We start from the raw sequence: 15,467 nt of genomic DNA, 5'->3' as shown, positions 1-15,467 counted from the left end.
TATATTGCCCCATCCCCTCCCTCCAACACACTTTGCGCTTTACTACCTTCACACTTCTACTAATGCTGTTCCTTCAGCCCCCGCTTAGTCTTTCCCCATTTCCCTCACGCCTCAAGGTTTAATGAAATCTTATCACCTAAGAAGCTATTACTATCTCAGCTATCAAATTTTTCATCCATCTCTGCACACAGCATTTGTCTGTACCACTAGTGTCACTTCCTGCCTTACATGGTCTTTTTATATTTTTGAAATATTAATTTTATTAATATCTTATTTACCCAACATAACCAAAATATCATTTCAACATGTTATCAATACAAAAATTAGCGAGATGTTTTATATTTTTTAAAAATTCTAAGTCTCAGAAATCTGGTGTGTAATTTACACTTACAGCACATCTCAAGTTGAATGCTAAACCTTCATTAAAGTGAAATGTAGTCCTAATGAAACAACAAAGTTGTGTTTAATGGAAAAAATTTACACTTTCAGTTTTTTATTTAGCTTAATTAAAATTAAAGAAACTTAAAAGTTCAGTTCCAGTTAATTAGTGACATTTCAAGTGTCCAGTAGCCACATGTGCTTAGGGGTTACCATATTGGACAGTGCAGCTTTAAAGAATCTGTTTGTAAGACAGCAACCCCACATATGGAAAGAGCTTTAAAGTGTTCTCAATGTATAGTTTATGCTCTATAAACCCACTATTTATGCATCTCCTTTATATTTTCCAAAAATAAAATAATACTCTACAAAAACACATGGGATAGATGATTCTTTCCTACACTCACCGATCTTCAAGTTCACTCTTGACATTCTAGAATTTCTAACATTTCCTACATGGAAACTAGAGACAAAAAAGTCATACCTCCATTCAAAACCCTCCCAAACACTGTGATTTTACAGACTGTTAAATCCTAAATAGCTCCCACCTGATGAGTTTAGAGGTTGCTTTATTCTATTCAAGAAGGATTTTTATTTTGGTTTAATTTTACTTTTTAATTCAAAGTTTTAGCAACGAGACACACTCACAAAGCAACATGTGAACAAATCCAAATTACTATTACTTCCATAATAACACGCCGCTCTCCTTTCCCCCTGCCTACACCAGAGAAAATAAAGGAAAATATTTTCCCCACATGGCATCCCTGCAACGCACTCATTTATTTCAAAATTGCAACCAAACTGGCAAGGCTTCATTAAACAGAACACAATGTTTTTGCTAAGGTATAGATTTCCATTTAAAATGCAGTCTGTTTCTTGTAGTTGATTAGGGCACAGGGAGAGAAAAAGCCAATTTGCTCCCCTACTTTTGCCCAAAGCCTTCATTCTTTCTGCCTCATTCTGCACTTGCCCTAGGTTGGGAGTGGTGGTCAAGAGATTCCAGCACTGGCAAGACATCTCTACCCTGTATGGACATTTAAGGGGTGAGTTACGGCTGTAACACCTGCCAAGGTCCCCCGGACTAGAAGTAATTATCAATACATCTTCAAAGAAAAGAAAATCCTGAATGTAAGCAATGCCCTCAAATGCCTTGTAAAATCATCTTACTAACATACACCCAAATGAACCTGGTCTCATTTTAAGCAGTCCCTTCACTACCTAAGTGGTATAAAAATGAAAAAAATGTAATAATTCTAAACCGCCAAGTTCAGTTCAGCCCGACAGATGTAATGTCACTATTGTTTGGTAAGTGAAAACTAACATTTTAAAGGTTAAAGCATGACAAAGATGTCAGGAGACTGCAGTCCAAATGATGAAATACAGATCTCTCTCCATTTTGGTGTGAAAAGATCAGTTAAGAATTATGTTAATAAAATGGGTCTGTAGATTCTACTCTGTGGTGAAAAACATTGTGGTACATTTCCAGTTTAACTTATGTAAGAGAAAAAAAGAATCCCCACCATCCCCCTCCCCCGGGCTCCTTCTATCATCATAAAAGAGAAGATTTTAAATCTTTTTAGTTACCTTATACTCAGTTATAATATTCATGTGCACAAGTCAGAAATTTTGGATTGAGTATATGGTTAGCATCAGCCATTTTTAAACTTAAATATTTCTGGGAAAGCTTACCAATAAAACAAGAGAACAAATGTGTAATTGTTCTTAAATCACTTAGGTCTCTTCCTAGTTATAAGCAATACTTACCATCCTATTCATACAGCCCTTTCACCTATATTTCAATGAAGCCTTACAACAATCCTATGAAGTAGGAACCACCAAATCTATTTTACAGATAAAAAACAGAAGCACAGACAAAGTGATTTACCAAAGGCCATGTGCTTACTAAGTGGAAAGAGCCAGTAATTAAAGCCAGGCCTCCTGATTCCAAATCCAGTCAACTTTTCACTAAATGGACAACTGCCTCCCAATATATGCCAAGACTATAAACTTTATTTTTTTTTCATTTTGTTTGCTTTTATTTTTTTCCACATCTTTATTGGAGTACAGTTGCTTTACAATGGTGTTAGCTCCTGCTCTACAACAAAGTGAATCAGTTACACATACACACATGCTCCCACATCTCTTCCCTCCTGTGTCTCCCACCCTCCACCCTCCCTATCCCACCCCTCCAGGTAGTCACAAAGCATGGAGCTGATCTCCCTGTGCTATGTGGCTGCTTCCCACTAGCTATCTACCTTAAGTTTGGTAGTGTTTGTATGTCCATGCCTCTCTCTTGCTTTGTCACAGCTCACCCTTCCCCCTCCCCATATCCTCAACTCCATTCTCCAGTAGGTCTGTGTCTTTATTCCTGTCTTACCCCTAGGTTCTTCATGACATTTTTTTCCTTAAATTCCATATATATGTGTTAGCATACGGTATTTCTCTTTCTCTTTCTGACTTACTTCACTCTGTATGACAGACTCTAGGTCTATCCACCTCATTACAAATAGCTCAATTTCGTTTCTTTTTATGGCTGAGTAATATTCCATTGTATATATGTGCCACATCTTCTTTATCCATTCATCTGTTGCTGGACACTTAGGTTGCTTCCATGCCCTGGCTACTGTAAACAGAGCTGCAATGAACATTTTGGTACATGACTCTCTTTGAATTATGGTTTTCTCAGGGTATATGCCCAGTAGTGGGATTGCTGGGTCATATGGTAGTTCTATTTGTAGTTTTTTCAGGAACCTCCATACTGTTCTCCATAGTGGCTGTACCAATTCACATTCCCACCAGCAGTGCAAGAGTGTTCCCTTTTGTCCACACCCTCTCCAGCATTTATTGTTTCTAGATTTTTTGGTGATGGCCATTCTGACTGGTGTGAGATGATATCTCATTGTAGTTTTGATTTGCATTTCTCTAATGATTAATGATGTTGAGCATTCTTTCATGTGTTTGTTAGCAGTCTGTATATCTTCTTTGGAGAAATGTCTTCTTTGGAGAAATTTAGGTCTTCTGCCCATTTTTGGATTGGGTTGTTTGTTATTGAGCTGCATGAGCTGCTTGTAAATTTTGGAGATTAATCCTTTGTCAATTGCTTCATTTGCAAATATCTTCTACCATTCTGAGGGTTGTCTTTTGGTCTTGTTTATGGTTTCCTTTGCTGTGCAAAAGCTTTGAAGTTTATTAGGTCCCATTTGTTTATTTTTGTTTTTATTTCCATTTCTCTAGGAGGTGGGTCAAAAAGGATCTTGCTGTGATTTATGTCAGTGTTTTGCCTATGTTTTCCTCTAAGAGTTTGATAGTTTCTGGCCTTACATTTAGGTCTTTAATCCATTTTGAGCTTATTTTTGTGTATGGTGTTAGGGAGTGATCTAATCTCATACTTTTACATGTACCTGTCCAGTTGTCCCAGCACCACTTAATGAAGAGGCTGTTCTTTCTCCACTATACATTCCTGCCTCCTTTATCAAAGATAAGGTGACCATATGTGTGTGGGTTTATCTCTGGGCTTTTTATCCTGTTCCACTGATCTATCTTTCTGTTTTTGTGCCAGTACCATACTGTCTTGATTACTGTAGCTTTGTAGTATACAAGACTATAAACTTTAAATAAATACATTCCTTCAGTCCCAATAGGCATGTCCAATGTATTCAACCTCACTATGAGCTATTTAGACCATGTTCATTTCCGGTATGAAAACTTCCAAATGACAAAACACCTTTTATAAGCAGGCTTAACCCAGCAGGGCTTATTTTTATTTTTTATATTTATTTTTACATCTTTATTAGAGTATAATTGCTTTACAATGGTGTGTTAGTTTCTGCTTTATAACAAAGTGAATCAGTTATACATATACATATGCTCCCTTATCTATTCCCTCTTGCATCCCCCTCCCTCCCACCCTCCCTATCCCACCCCTCCAAGCGGTCACAAAGCACGGAGCTGATCTCCCTGTGCTATGCGGCTGCTTCCCACTAGCTCTCTACCTTACATTTGGTAGTGTATATATGTCCATACCTCTCTCTCGCTTTGTCACAGCTTACCCTTCCCCCTCCCCATATACTCAAGTACGTTCTCTAGTACTTCTGTGTCTTTATTCCTGTCTTACCCCTAGGTTCTTCATGACATTTTTTTCCTTAAATTCCATATATATCTGTTAGCATACGGTGTTTGTCTTTCTCTGACTTACTTCACTCTGTATGACAGACTCTAGGTCTATCCACCTCATTACAAATAGCTCAATTTCGTTTCTTTTTATGGCTGAGTAATATTCCATTGTGTATATGTGCCACATCTTCTTTATCCATTCATCCGATGATGGACACTTAGGTTGTTTCCATCTCCTGGCTATTATAAATAGAGCTGCAATGAACATTTTGGTACATGACTCTTTTTGAATTACGGTTTTCTCAGGGTATATGCCCAGTAGTGGGATTGCTGGGTCATATGGTAGTTCTATTTGTAGTTTTTTAAGGAACCTCCATACTGTTCTCCATAGTGGCTGTACCAATTCACATTCCCACCAGCAGTGCAAGAGTGTTCCCTTTTGTCCACACCCTCTCCAGCATTTATTGTTTCTAGATTTTTTGGTGATGGCCATTCTGACTGGTGTGAGATGGTATCTCATTGTAGTTTTGATTTGCATTTCTCTAATGATTAATGATGTTGAGCATTCTTTCATGTGTTTGTTGGCAGTCTGTATATCTTCTTTGGAGAAATGTCTTCTTTGGAGAAATTTGGGTCTTCTGCCCATTTTTGGATTGGGTTGTTTGTTATTGAGCTGCATGAGCTGCTTGTAAATTTTGGAGATTAATCCTTTGTCAGTTGCTTCATTTGCAAATATCTTCTCCCATTCTGAGGGTTGTCTTTTGGTCTTGTTTATGGTTTCCTTTGCTGTGCAAAAGCTTTGAAGTTTCATTAGGTCCCATTTATTTTTGTTTTTATTTCCATTTCTCTGGGAGGTGGATCAAAAAGGATCTTGCTGTGTTTTATGTCATAGAGTGTTCTGCCTATGTTTTCCTCTAAGAGTTTGATAGTTTCTGGCCTTACATTTAGGTCTTTAATCCATTTTGAGCTTATTTTTGTGTATGGTGTTAGGGAGTGATCTAATCTCATCCTTTTACATGAACATGTCCAGTTTTCCAAGCACCACTTATTGAAGAGGCTGTCCTTTCTCCACTGTACATTCCTGCCTCCTTTATCAAAGATAAGGTGACCGTATGTGTTTGGGTTTATCTCTGGGCTTTCTACCCTGCTCCATTGATCTATTTTTCTGTTTTTGTGCCAGTACCATACTGTCTTGATTACTGTAGCTTTGTAGTATACAAGACTATAAACTAAATACATTCCTTCAGTCCCAATAGGCATGTCCAACGTATTCATCCTCACTGTGAGCTATTTAGACCATGTTCATTTCCGGTACGAAAACTTCCAAAATGACAAAACAGCTTTTATAAGCAGTCTGAACCCAGCAGGGCTTATTTTTTAATAAGTCAACTTTTAGTATTTTTGTTTTAAATAGAGTTGCCCCTCGGATAAATAATATGTTTTATTACCCTTATTTCTTTCAGAATACTGTGTGCCAATATATCCAAATCCATTCCTGGAACACAAGCAGCCAAATTAGAAAATTTGCCCAGTCATTTCAAAAACTACTCATTTGGTCAATAAATGTATGACTGTGTCAGGTAAATTTAATTCCGGGGAGGAAAAGCCAGCAAGAAAACCAAACCTGAGATTTATTCTGTAACTAGGGAGTTTAAAGCAGATTTTATTCACCTTGAGAATTTTAAAGCATTTTTAGTGATCTCCAATTCTCCTACAGTCATTATCATATATTAATAAAAATTATGCAGATTACTATGTTTCTAACCACTGCTAAAAGTATTTCATTTAATTCTCCTAATCCACGTACGCCAATCTTTAAAAAATGTAATTTTGTTATAACGTTAGGGCAAAAAGTCAGTTAAAACATACTGTTCAGGGGCTTCCCTGGTGGCGCAGTGGCTGAGAGTCCGCCTGCCAATGCAGGGGACATGGGTTCGTGCCCCGGTCCGGGAAGATCCCACATGCCGCAGAGCAGCTGGGCCCGTGAACCATGGCCGCTGAGCCTGCGCATCCGGAGCCTGTGCTCCACAACAGGAGAGGCCACAACAGTGAGAGGCCCGTGTACCGCAAAAAAAAAGAAAATACTGTAAAGAAAATGGAAACTACCAAGAATTGATTTTATAATTTAAGATCATAATCTGAGATATTTGTATACATACATATCTGTCTACTTACCACTGTGTGTGTGTGTGTGTGTGTGTGTGTGTGTGTGTGTGTGTGCATATTTCCCCTAGGGGCTGGGATTCAGTACTCATTAATTCAGTGCTTATGGTGAGTTTATAGAAAATATCTACAAGAATAATGAGAATTGAGTATATATTATAGAATAGGGACGAATGTATAATATCAAAAATAACAGCAAGCGGGCTTCCCTGGTGGCGCAGTCATTGGGAGTCCGCCTGCCAATGCAGGGGACATGGGTTCATGCCCCGGTCCGGGAAGATTCCACATGCCGCGGAGCGGCTGGGCCCGTGAGCCATGGCCACTGAGCCTGCGCGTCCGGAGCCTGTGCTCTGCAACAGGAGAGGCCACAACAGTGAGAGGCCCCTGTACCGCAAAAAAAAAAAAAAAACAAAAACAAAAAAAAACATAGAAAACATACTGCTCAGTACTAATGGGTCAGAAGACCTGGTGCTAAGTATAAGTACATGCATACTATATTCAATGGACATACTGCATCAATTAAGAAGATTTAAGGCACTAAAATATATCGTTAACAAAACAACAGACTTAAAAAACTGAATTCTGGAATTCAAATGCCTGTGTGAATATCAGTTTTAAAATAAGCCACATCTATTAAGTCTGGAAGAAATAACCTCTTTTTAAAAACAAAAAGGTAAAAAAACAAAACAAAACAAAAACAAAAACAAAAAGGTAGGGCTTCCCTGGTGGCGCAGTGGTTGAGAGTCTGCCTGCCGATGCAGGGGACACGGGTTCATGCCCTGGTCTGGGAAGATCCCACATGCTGTGGAGCGGCTAGGCCCGTGAGCCATGGCCACTGAACCTGCGTGTCCGGAGCCTGTGCTCCGCAACGAGAGAGGCCACAACAGTGAGAGGCCCGCGTACTGCCAAAAAAAACCCAAACAAACAAACAACAACAAAAAAAACAAGAAAAACAAAAACAACAACAAAAAACCAAAAAGGTATGGTGTGAGGGAGGAATCAAGGTAACCTAATACCAACCAACTACTAAAGTATTATACCTTGAGCATCGTCACCTTTTGGATGTGTTCATACAAGCTCCAAAACTCTATAGTGTTCTAAAGCACAACATGCCAATTAAAAAAAACATAGGTACCAACATAAAAATGTGTCATACTGAAAAGAGAAGGGCAAACATTATTGTGTTTGCAACAGAGCTTCTTCATTAAGAAGCTCAGAGTAGATGAGAATTAATGACATGCAAGCCTTGTGAATAATGAAAATGTCAGCTCAATAATATCATCACCAAAATGAAAAATACTCAATATAGTTAAAAACAAAAAAAGGTCAAATCACAAAGAACTGCTGAATCTGAGGTCATGAAAATAAAATACCATCGTATATGTAGTTATATACAAAAGTGTTGGGAATTGTTCCTATATAGAATGTTTCATTAAAATTTTACAGCATTTGTAGCAAATCAAAGGTTGATTACCAGATAGCTTTTTTATTCTATGAGTAGCAGGGTGGAATTTAGCTCTGTGAAAATGGAAAAAGACAGGATACTAGATTCTACTCTTGGCTGTAACAGTAACTGTAAATTTGGCCAATTTATTTAACCTTTTGTGTCTCAGGATCTCCATCAATATTAGAGTACTGGATTAAGCTATCTACAAGATACCTTTCCAATTCTATGAATCTGTGACTATGAATAAGATATAACCTGCATCACATTACAATACTAAGTCAGAAAAATAAAGCTTAAGAAAAAACATGAATAACTAGGATGTAAGCTTAGAAGCTGTGCTTTTCTTACTGCTATTTCACTCATACACTTCTGTCTCTTTTTATGACTATCTTATTTTTTTTTAAAGAAATATAAAGCATTCCTCTTTAAAAAACAGGGCAGGGTTTATATTTCACTGCCTTTACTTATTGCACGGTACCTCTCACCACCCACACAATTTGCTGATCACTTCCATTACTGGCCTATCAGAGGATGCTACTAAGGCCTCCACCACTGCTGATACTACTAGAGCAAAATGGGATTATAAAATATCTGCATGGCAATGTTAGCTTAGCCTGGTTTATATTCTTCTACCTCTACCACTTGAAAAGGACAGCAGGAAAAAAAGGATTCAGCATGTGTCTAATCTCTTGGCAGGAAGTCTGCAGCTCACAAATAATTCTGATTTACAACAACCCTCTAAAACAGTTAAACCGAAGAATATTAACAATGTCAACAAATCAAAGGATGGAGACCAAGCCAAATGCTGCCAATTCACAGGATCAAGTTAGTTAAAAAAAGAAACCATTATAATGACATTTCAATTCACTCAAGTACTTTAGACAGTGAATTTAATCTTCAATTACCCAGTTCAACCCAGTTCATGCTCTTTTATTATCAAGCTACGCCACTAAATTAGAATTTGGTCTTATTCACACTAACTCAATTCTGACTTCTCATTATTCTCAAGAAGTCAAAAAATGACTCAAAAACCCAAAAGATTCATGTGTTTATTTTTAAGTTATTAATGTAAATGTCACTGATTACTGGCAATTTTGGTGTTAATTGGTAAAGTACTACTTTTTTTTAAAACATCTTTATTGGGGTATAATTGCTTTACAATGGTGTGTTAGTTTCTGCTTTATAACAAAGTGAATCAGTTATACATATACATATGTTCCCATATGTCTTCCCTCTTGCGTCTCCCTCCCTCCCACCCTCCCTATCCCACCCCTCCAGGTGGTCACAAAGCACCAAGCCAATATCCCTGTGCCATGCGGCTGCTTCCCACTAGCTATCTACCTTACGTTTGGTAGTGTGTATATGTCCATGACTCTCTCGTCCTGTCACAGCTCACCCTTCCCCCTCCCCATATCCTCAACTCCGTTCTCCAGTAGGTCTGCGTCTTTATTCCTGTCTTACCCCTAGGTTCTTCATGACTTTTTTTTTCTTAAATTCCATATATATGTGTTAGCATATGGTATTTGTCTTTTTCTTTCTGACTTACTTTACTCTGTATGACAGACTCTAGGTCTATCCACCTCATTACAAATAGCTCAATTTCGTTTCTTTTTATGGCTGAGTAATATTCCATTGTATATATGTGCCACATCTTCTTTATCCATTCATCTGATGATGGGCACTTAGGTTGTTTCCATCTCCGGGCTATTGTAAATAGAGCTGCAATGAACATTTTGGTACATGACTCTTTTTGAATTTTGGTTTTCTCAGGGTATATGCCCAGTAGTGGGATTGCTGGGTCATATGGTAGTTCTATTTGTAGTGTTTGAAGGAACCTCCATACTGTTCTCCATAGTGGCTGAACCAATTCATATTCCCACCAGCAGTGCAAGAGTGTTCCCTTTTCTCCACACCCTCTCCAGCATTTATTGTTTCTAGATTTTTTGATGATGGCCATTCTGACTGGTGTGAGATGATATCTCATGGTAAAGTACTACTTTTTAAGAAATAAGTTTTCCACCAAAGTGAACTATTTAAAAGAGTGAAGTCAATTTTTAAAATTAAAATCACTTGACCAAAAAAGAAAATATTATCTACACAAATACAAATGACTGCTATATTGTTTGAGGAAAACAATACTGTGTTACAGAACCAAACACGTTGACAACTGTGATCCCTGAACCAGTGCTCCTACACAGAAATGGTGACAAAGTTGACCATATATCCACGGTCTGTCCAGAAGAGTAGCAGTCTACAACTGTTGTCCTGTAGTAATTATTAATATGGCCCTCTTTCACGCCTAAGTGTCCCAGTTTGGATAAATTATATGGTCATCTTAGATGTAATTGACACTAACAGGAACTTTGGTCAATAAAAAATGAAAATTGTAATTAGAGTTAAATCCTTTCTTCATACACTCAAGTGAAGAACAAGAGGAAAGAGATCATTTTTCATTCCAGAAAAAACTGAAAACACTGAACACAAATATCTCCTCTCCCCCACAGAAAGTATCACGTTCATCACCATGTAAACGCTGTAATAGCAGCCAAACCTGTAGTAGTGAAATTATTGCAAGAGGTCCACAAATCTACATACATATACCATGCACTGTCTACAGATATTTGTCTCCCACATATGTTGGTGATATTATGACTAATGAAATTAAAACCTTGGGTTGAAGCACTAAAATACAAGAATATCTACAGCAAAAATATCAAGTATATATTTCAAGTGCAAAACCACAAGTTCACAAATATATTCCCAAATTGTTCAAGATTGTCAAGATTTTTACATGTAAAATGAACTGCTTGATTATCTGGGAAACTTCCATATTCCAGGTTGGAAAAAAAAATAACGAAGGAAAAATAGACACAGAAGTGTTACTGCTTTCTTACACTGGGTATCAAAATGTCAAAGGATCACGTAAGTTGGATACTTTTTAAAATCAATGGGCCATAAAGTTTTGGAAATGTCTGTGTTATACAGAAATGTTAAGGAATTAGACTTACAAAAGAAAAACATGTCCCAGCCCTAGTCAGTGGCCCAAAATTCTAGCACCTGATTGGTCTGGGTTTGACAGAGGACTTTTTACTTTCTAATTTGTTATCTACTTTACAGTAAATCAAGGGAACAGGAGGTTGGTGAGTGGTTTGCTCTATTTCCCAAACCGCTAGAGCTTTGGGAAAAGTAATATACACATTATAATTCCATAAATGCATTTGATCTACTGTATTATTTAAGGCCTCACTACATGTTCACTAATCTGAAAGAATATATCCAATCAGCCTAACAGTTCTAGATGACTTCATTATTAAGCTATTTCTTAAAGCCACTTCTGATTTTAAATTAAGTTTATCAAACTTTTTCACAAGCAGTTAACAGCTGAAATAGGAACCTTGACAGACCAAAAAAGAGGGTGTAATTGCTAAATAAGTCTCACCTGCTTCATAAAGCAAATTTCCTTTAACAAAAGTTTTTGATGCAAATAACCTACAGATTTTAAAAATTACAACCTTTCATTTTCTTTGCATTTCCAATCTAATTAGATAGCAATTAAGTCTAAAGACATAAAACCTTAGTGACTTTGGCATCAGACAGACCTGAGTTAAAATGGGGGCTCTACCACTTATTAGCTATGTAATTGAGGACAAATTACCTAATCTCTCCTTTGAGTCTCAGTTACCTCTGTAAAATAGGTAACATCCTCATGAAGCTTTGCTGTAAGGAGTACAAAATGATGCATGTGAAGCACAGGACCTAGCACATAAGTATTCAATACAAATTAGTTATGAATTTAGGCTAACTACCCATCGCAGTTTGCCTGGGACAATGCAGGTTTGCACCTGGATGCATTATTAATAATGTCCCTTTTGCTCTTAAAAGCATCCTGGCTAGGGCAATAAATTATGTGGCTACCTTAACAATGATGGTGAAAGGAGTTAATACCAATTAGAGTATTATATATCATTTATGACTTTTTGGACCTTGAAGGAAAAAAATCGAATGTCACACAAAATAATGAGATTATATTCCTGTAATACAGTCTACTGATAATTCATTTTGTTATTCAATAAACATTTAAACACTATTTATTTATACCCATCTCATTCCAACAGTAATTTAAGGCAGCAAATTTCTGTATTGTTTTTTCTGTTCCATACAGGTACTGGTAAATTTCAAACGTTATTTTAAAGGAAAAAAATTGACAGGTACAGCACTAATGAGGTTCCAGCTACTCAGGAACACTACCTTTTGAATTCCCAGTGAAAAACACCCATTCTGATCATGAAGAATACCCAAGACCAACTAACATATATCAAATAAGCCCATCCAATTACAGGGCCTGCAAAACAGAATAAATATTTTTAAACATGCATTCTACACATAAATCATCAGGAGACGCAACAAAAAATAAATTACCTGACTGTTATATGACATAGTATTGTAATACAATAAACTGGATTTTAGTTTTCTTCACTCTCTGCTCTAGAAAAAAAAAGAATCCATTATTCTTCCTCTTTTATAAGATAGACATTTTCTTTGAAACAGACACATCCCAAAAAAATACATATCCTATATATTTTAGATACAGATACACACACATACATACACACACACACTCACCACAACCCAACGTAACTCAACATTAGTATTAGGATATTTGGGGAGACTGAGAAGGTCAGAGGGAACCAGGAATCTTATATGTTATATATAAGATAGCCTTTAAAGGCCGAGAGCCAATCTACCTTTTAATATAAAGTTACTTAAAATAGGCCTTTTCTCATGAGACCATTAATTATTTTCAGATTCTCAGTTACTTCCAAAAACTTATTTGGCACATTACACTAGCCTAAGGCAGTAATTAAAGTATGAAAGATCATCAGGACATCTTAGGCTAAAGAAAAACATTTTTTCAGTAAGAGTATACTAAAATCCAACTAAAAGATATTTAGATTGGTCTTCCTGGGTACTTTATTTTTACAACTTAGAAAACCGATTTTGGGGGAGCGATAACTGTGCCTGCCTGCTCTCAAGTCATCCAGGACGGACATAATGTACCTGATGGGGTGATATAAGTATTCTGTCTTTAATAAGGAGAAGAATCAAAAAATGATTAGTAATAGTATGTCTATTTCTTCCTTCAATCATCCAAAGCCACTGCGCTTAATTCTGATTCAGGAAATGCGGGCTCCTTATTTCCAGCAAAAAATTATTCTGGGACCTTGCAAACAGTGGATGACAACCTGATATAAATGCTTCCTCTTGCCCCCAAACTAAAGAATGACCTAAATAACAAGCCTGCTAGTCCTCAGAATCCCGGACTAACCTGTGGAATAAGTATGGTGAAACTGTCTAGGGAAGGAACGTGGCTGTCTCCTCCATCTTGAAATTAATCAGCATAAGGGAAAAAGGGACTGAGTATTCAGGAAGCAGAAGCCCAACCGGTTAATACTAGTTACTAAAGCTATGGCGTACGTGGCAGGTACCGCCCGCAGAAGCCGAGACCCTTAGGCATTTTTTTGAGGGGGGAGGGGTTGGGTTGCTCACGGATTGAACGGAAATTAACTTCAAAATCATTTGGCCCAATTCCCACCCTCACCCAGGGAAAAACAACAAACACGCAACAGCTTTTCCCTCCCTTTTGGGGGGATCCTTGCAGTGATATCTGCCAAAGGATATGCCAGGGTTATTCGAGCAAGGGAGTAAACCACATTTGCCTCAGATCCTCAGGGAAGATGTCATCGTGGCCCCAGGGGGCGCCTAATTGATAGTGCCCTGCAGAAGGGCTCAAAACGGGGTTTTGCAAATCCTGGGAAATATAAAGGCCCGCAAGTTCTCAGCATCTAACTTAGAGCAGCCTGATTTTTCCCCCATTTCCTAAACCCAAGCCCGCCATGTAAAAGGGAGGGGGGGAGGAGGACGCGAGGGAAGTCTCCAGAGAACCGAGGAGAGAAAAACCTGAGACGGTCAAAGATTCTCACGCCTGAAGCCAACACTCGAAAATCGCCTGCCCAAAATTCTTAAGGTTCTGGAGGGCCCCGGCCGCGGCTCGAGCGGCCACGAAGAGGAAGTACTTCCCACCTCCTTCCCCTTCTTCAAAGAGCCTGTCGGCCATACACCCAACTAAAATGGCAGCGGCGACTACGCCACGGAGCCCCCCGCAGCAACCTGCGCCTGGGGTCCGGAGGCGGCGCTGAGCCTCCGCCACGATGCGCCACTCAGGCCATTTTGAGAGAACGCAGTAACCGCGGCTCCGCTGTCTTCCTCTCGCTCTCCATCCATTTCTCAGGATTCCCAAGGCTTCACTTACTCGGTTTTAGTGTCGGGATCCGACTCGGTCGGTCCGGCCGCCGCCGCCGCCGCCGCCGCCGCCGCCGCCGCCGGGGCTCCTGCGCGCCTCCCCTACCGCCGCTCTCAAGCCCGCCTCCGATGAGTCGCTGGTTGAGACCCGCCTCTAGCCCAGCGCCTGCTCGGAGACGTTGCTCAGGCAGCCATTATCTTCCCCATTGTTACCAAGCAGCGACAGGAAACGCTTGCCCACAACAGGAAGTGATGATGCCGCGTCCGGGCCCCGCAGCCCGACTCCCAGCCGAGTAGCCAATCCCAGGCGATTGCTTGAAAAGGCTCAGTGGGAGGAGAAGGCTGCCGGCTGACGACGCGGCAAGGCGGGCCGCGGCCTGGAAAAGGAAAACCGCTGTGACGCCCACCATGTGACAGGCCCCACCCTCCTCCGCCATTTTGAATTGTGGCGAGAAATTTCGTGTTCTGAGAATTGTGGGAAAGTTGGCTTTCCAGTTTTGAAAGCTGGAGGATGTCATCGTCTGACTGCTGGAAACCCTTTTCAGAGTGAGAAATGCGATACTAGTCTAACCTGACGTCGATTCACACAGTTAGTCCGGACCGGTTAATACAGCATCCTACCTTTATTCGACATCTATCGAGCGCCAGCTGTAGTGTCAAGCACTATTATAGATGTTGGGGATACAGCGGAAATTAAAGCGGACCAAAATCCCAGTTCTCGTGGGTCTTCATATTCTACTTGGGGGAGGGACAATAATTACTATATATATATATGTGTATATATATATGTATAACATATATATAGTTGATGATAAATGCTAGGGAGAAAAATAAAGCGGGGGGAGGTGGGCGGGAGAACGCCCAGTGGGGGCAAACGGGAATTGCAGTTTTAAAAAGAGTGGTCAGAGGTGGCCTCTCTGAGATGGTAATTCTGAAATCCTTGGAAGAGGGCGGTGACTGTAAAACGGTGGGAAAATCTGATAAGGTTGGAATTTAAGGGCGGTTAAGGAAGGCCTTTCTTAGATGGTAATGTGTGAAGGAAGGTAGAGAATGAGCTACCCAGCAT

General features: G+C 39.2%; 1 protein-coding gene across 3 annotated transcripts in view; it reads right to left on the bottom strand.

Moving 5' to 3' along the window:
• RLIM (ring finger protein, LIM domain interacting) overlaps window positions 1-14,629 on the bottom strand; it is a 36,504-nt gene extending 21,875 nt beyond the window's left edge. The window contains exons 1-2 of one of the 3 annotated variants that reach the window (XM_060292463.2): window positions 14,060-14,074; window positions 12,521-12,586 (exon numbers count right to left, since the gene is read on the bottom strand). In XM_060292463.2, coding sequence (XP_060148446.1) covers window positions 12,521-12,538 — 18 coding nt within the window. In that variant the 5' untranslated portion in view covers window positions 12,539-12,586; window positions 14,060-14,074. Of the gene's footprint in view, window positions 1-12,520; window positions 12,587-13,427; window positions 13,545-14,059; window positions 14,075-14,411 lie in introns of those variants that run through there. The other 2 variants (XM_060292462.2, XM_030847194.2) reach the window with 2 other exon arrangements.
• Window positions 14,630-15,467: the final 838 nt, after the last annotated feature.

Source organism: Globicephala melas, chromosome X, assembly GCF_963455315.2.
Source record: "Globicephala melas chromosome X, mGloMel1.2, whole genome shotgun sequence".
NCBI lineage: Eukaryota > Metazoa > Chordata > Mammalia > Artiodactyla > Delphinidae > Globicephala > Globicephala melas.
This window is presented reverse-complemented; position numbering and strand designations above follow the sequence as displayed.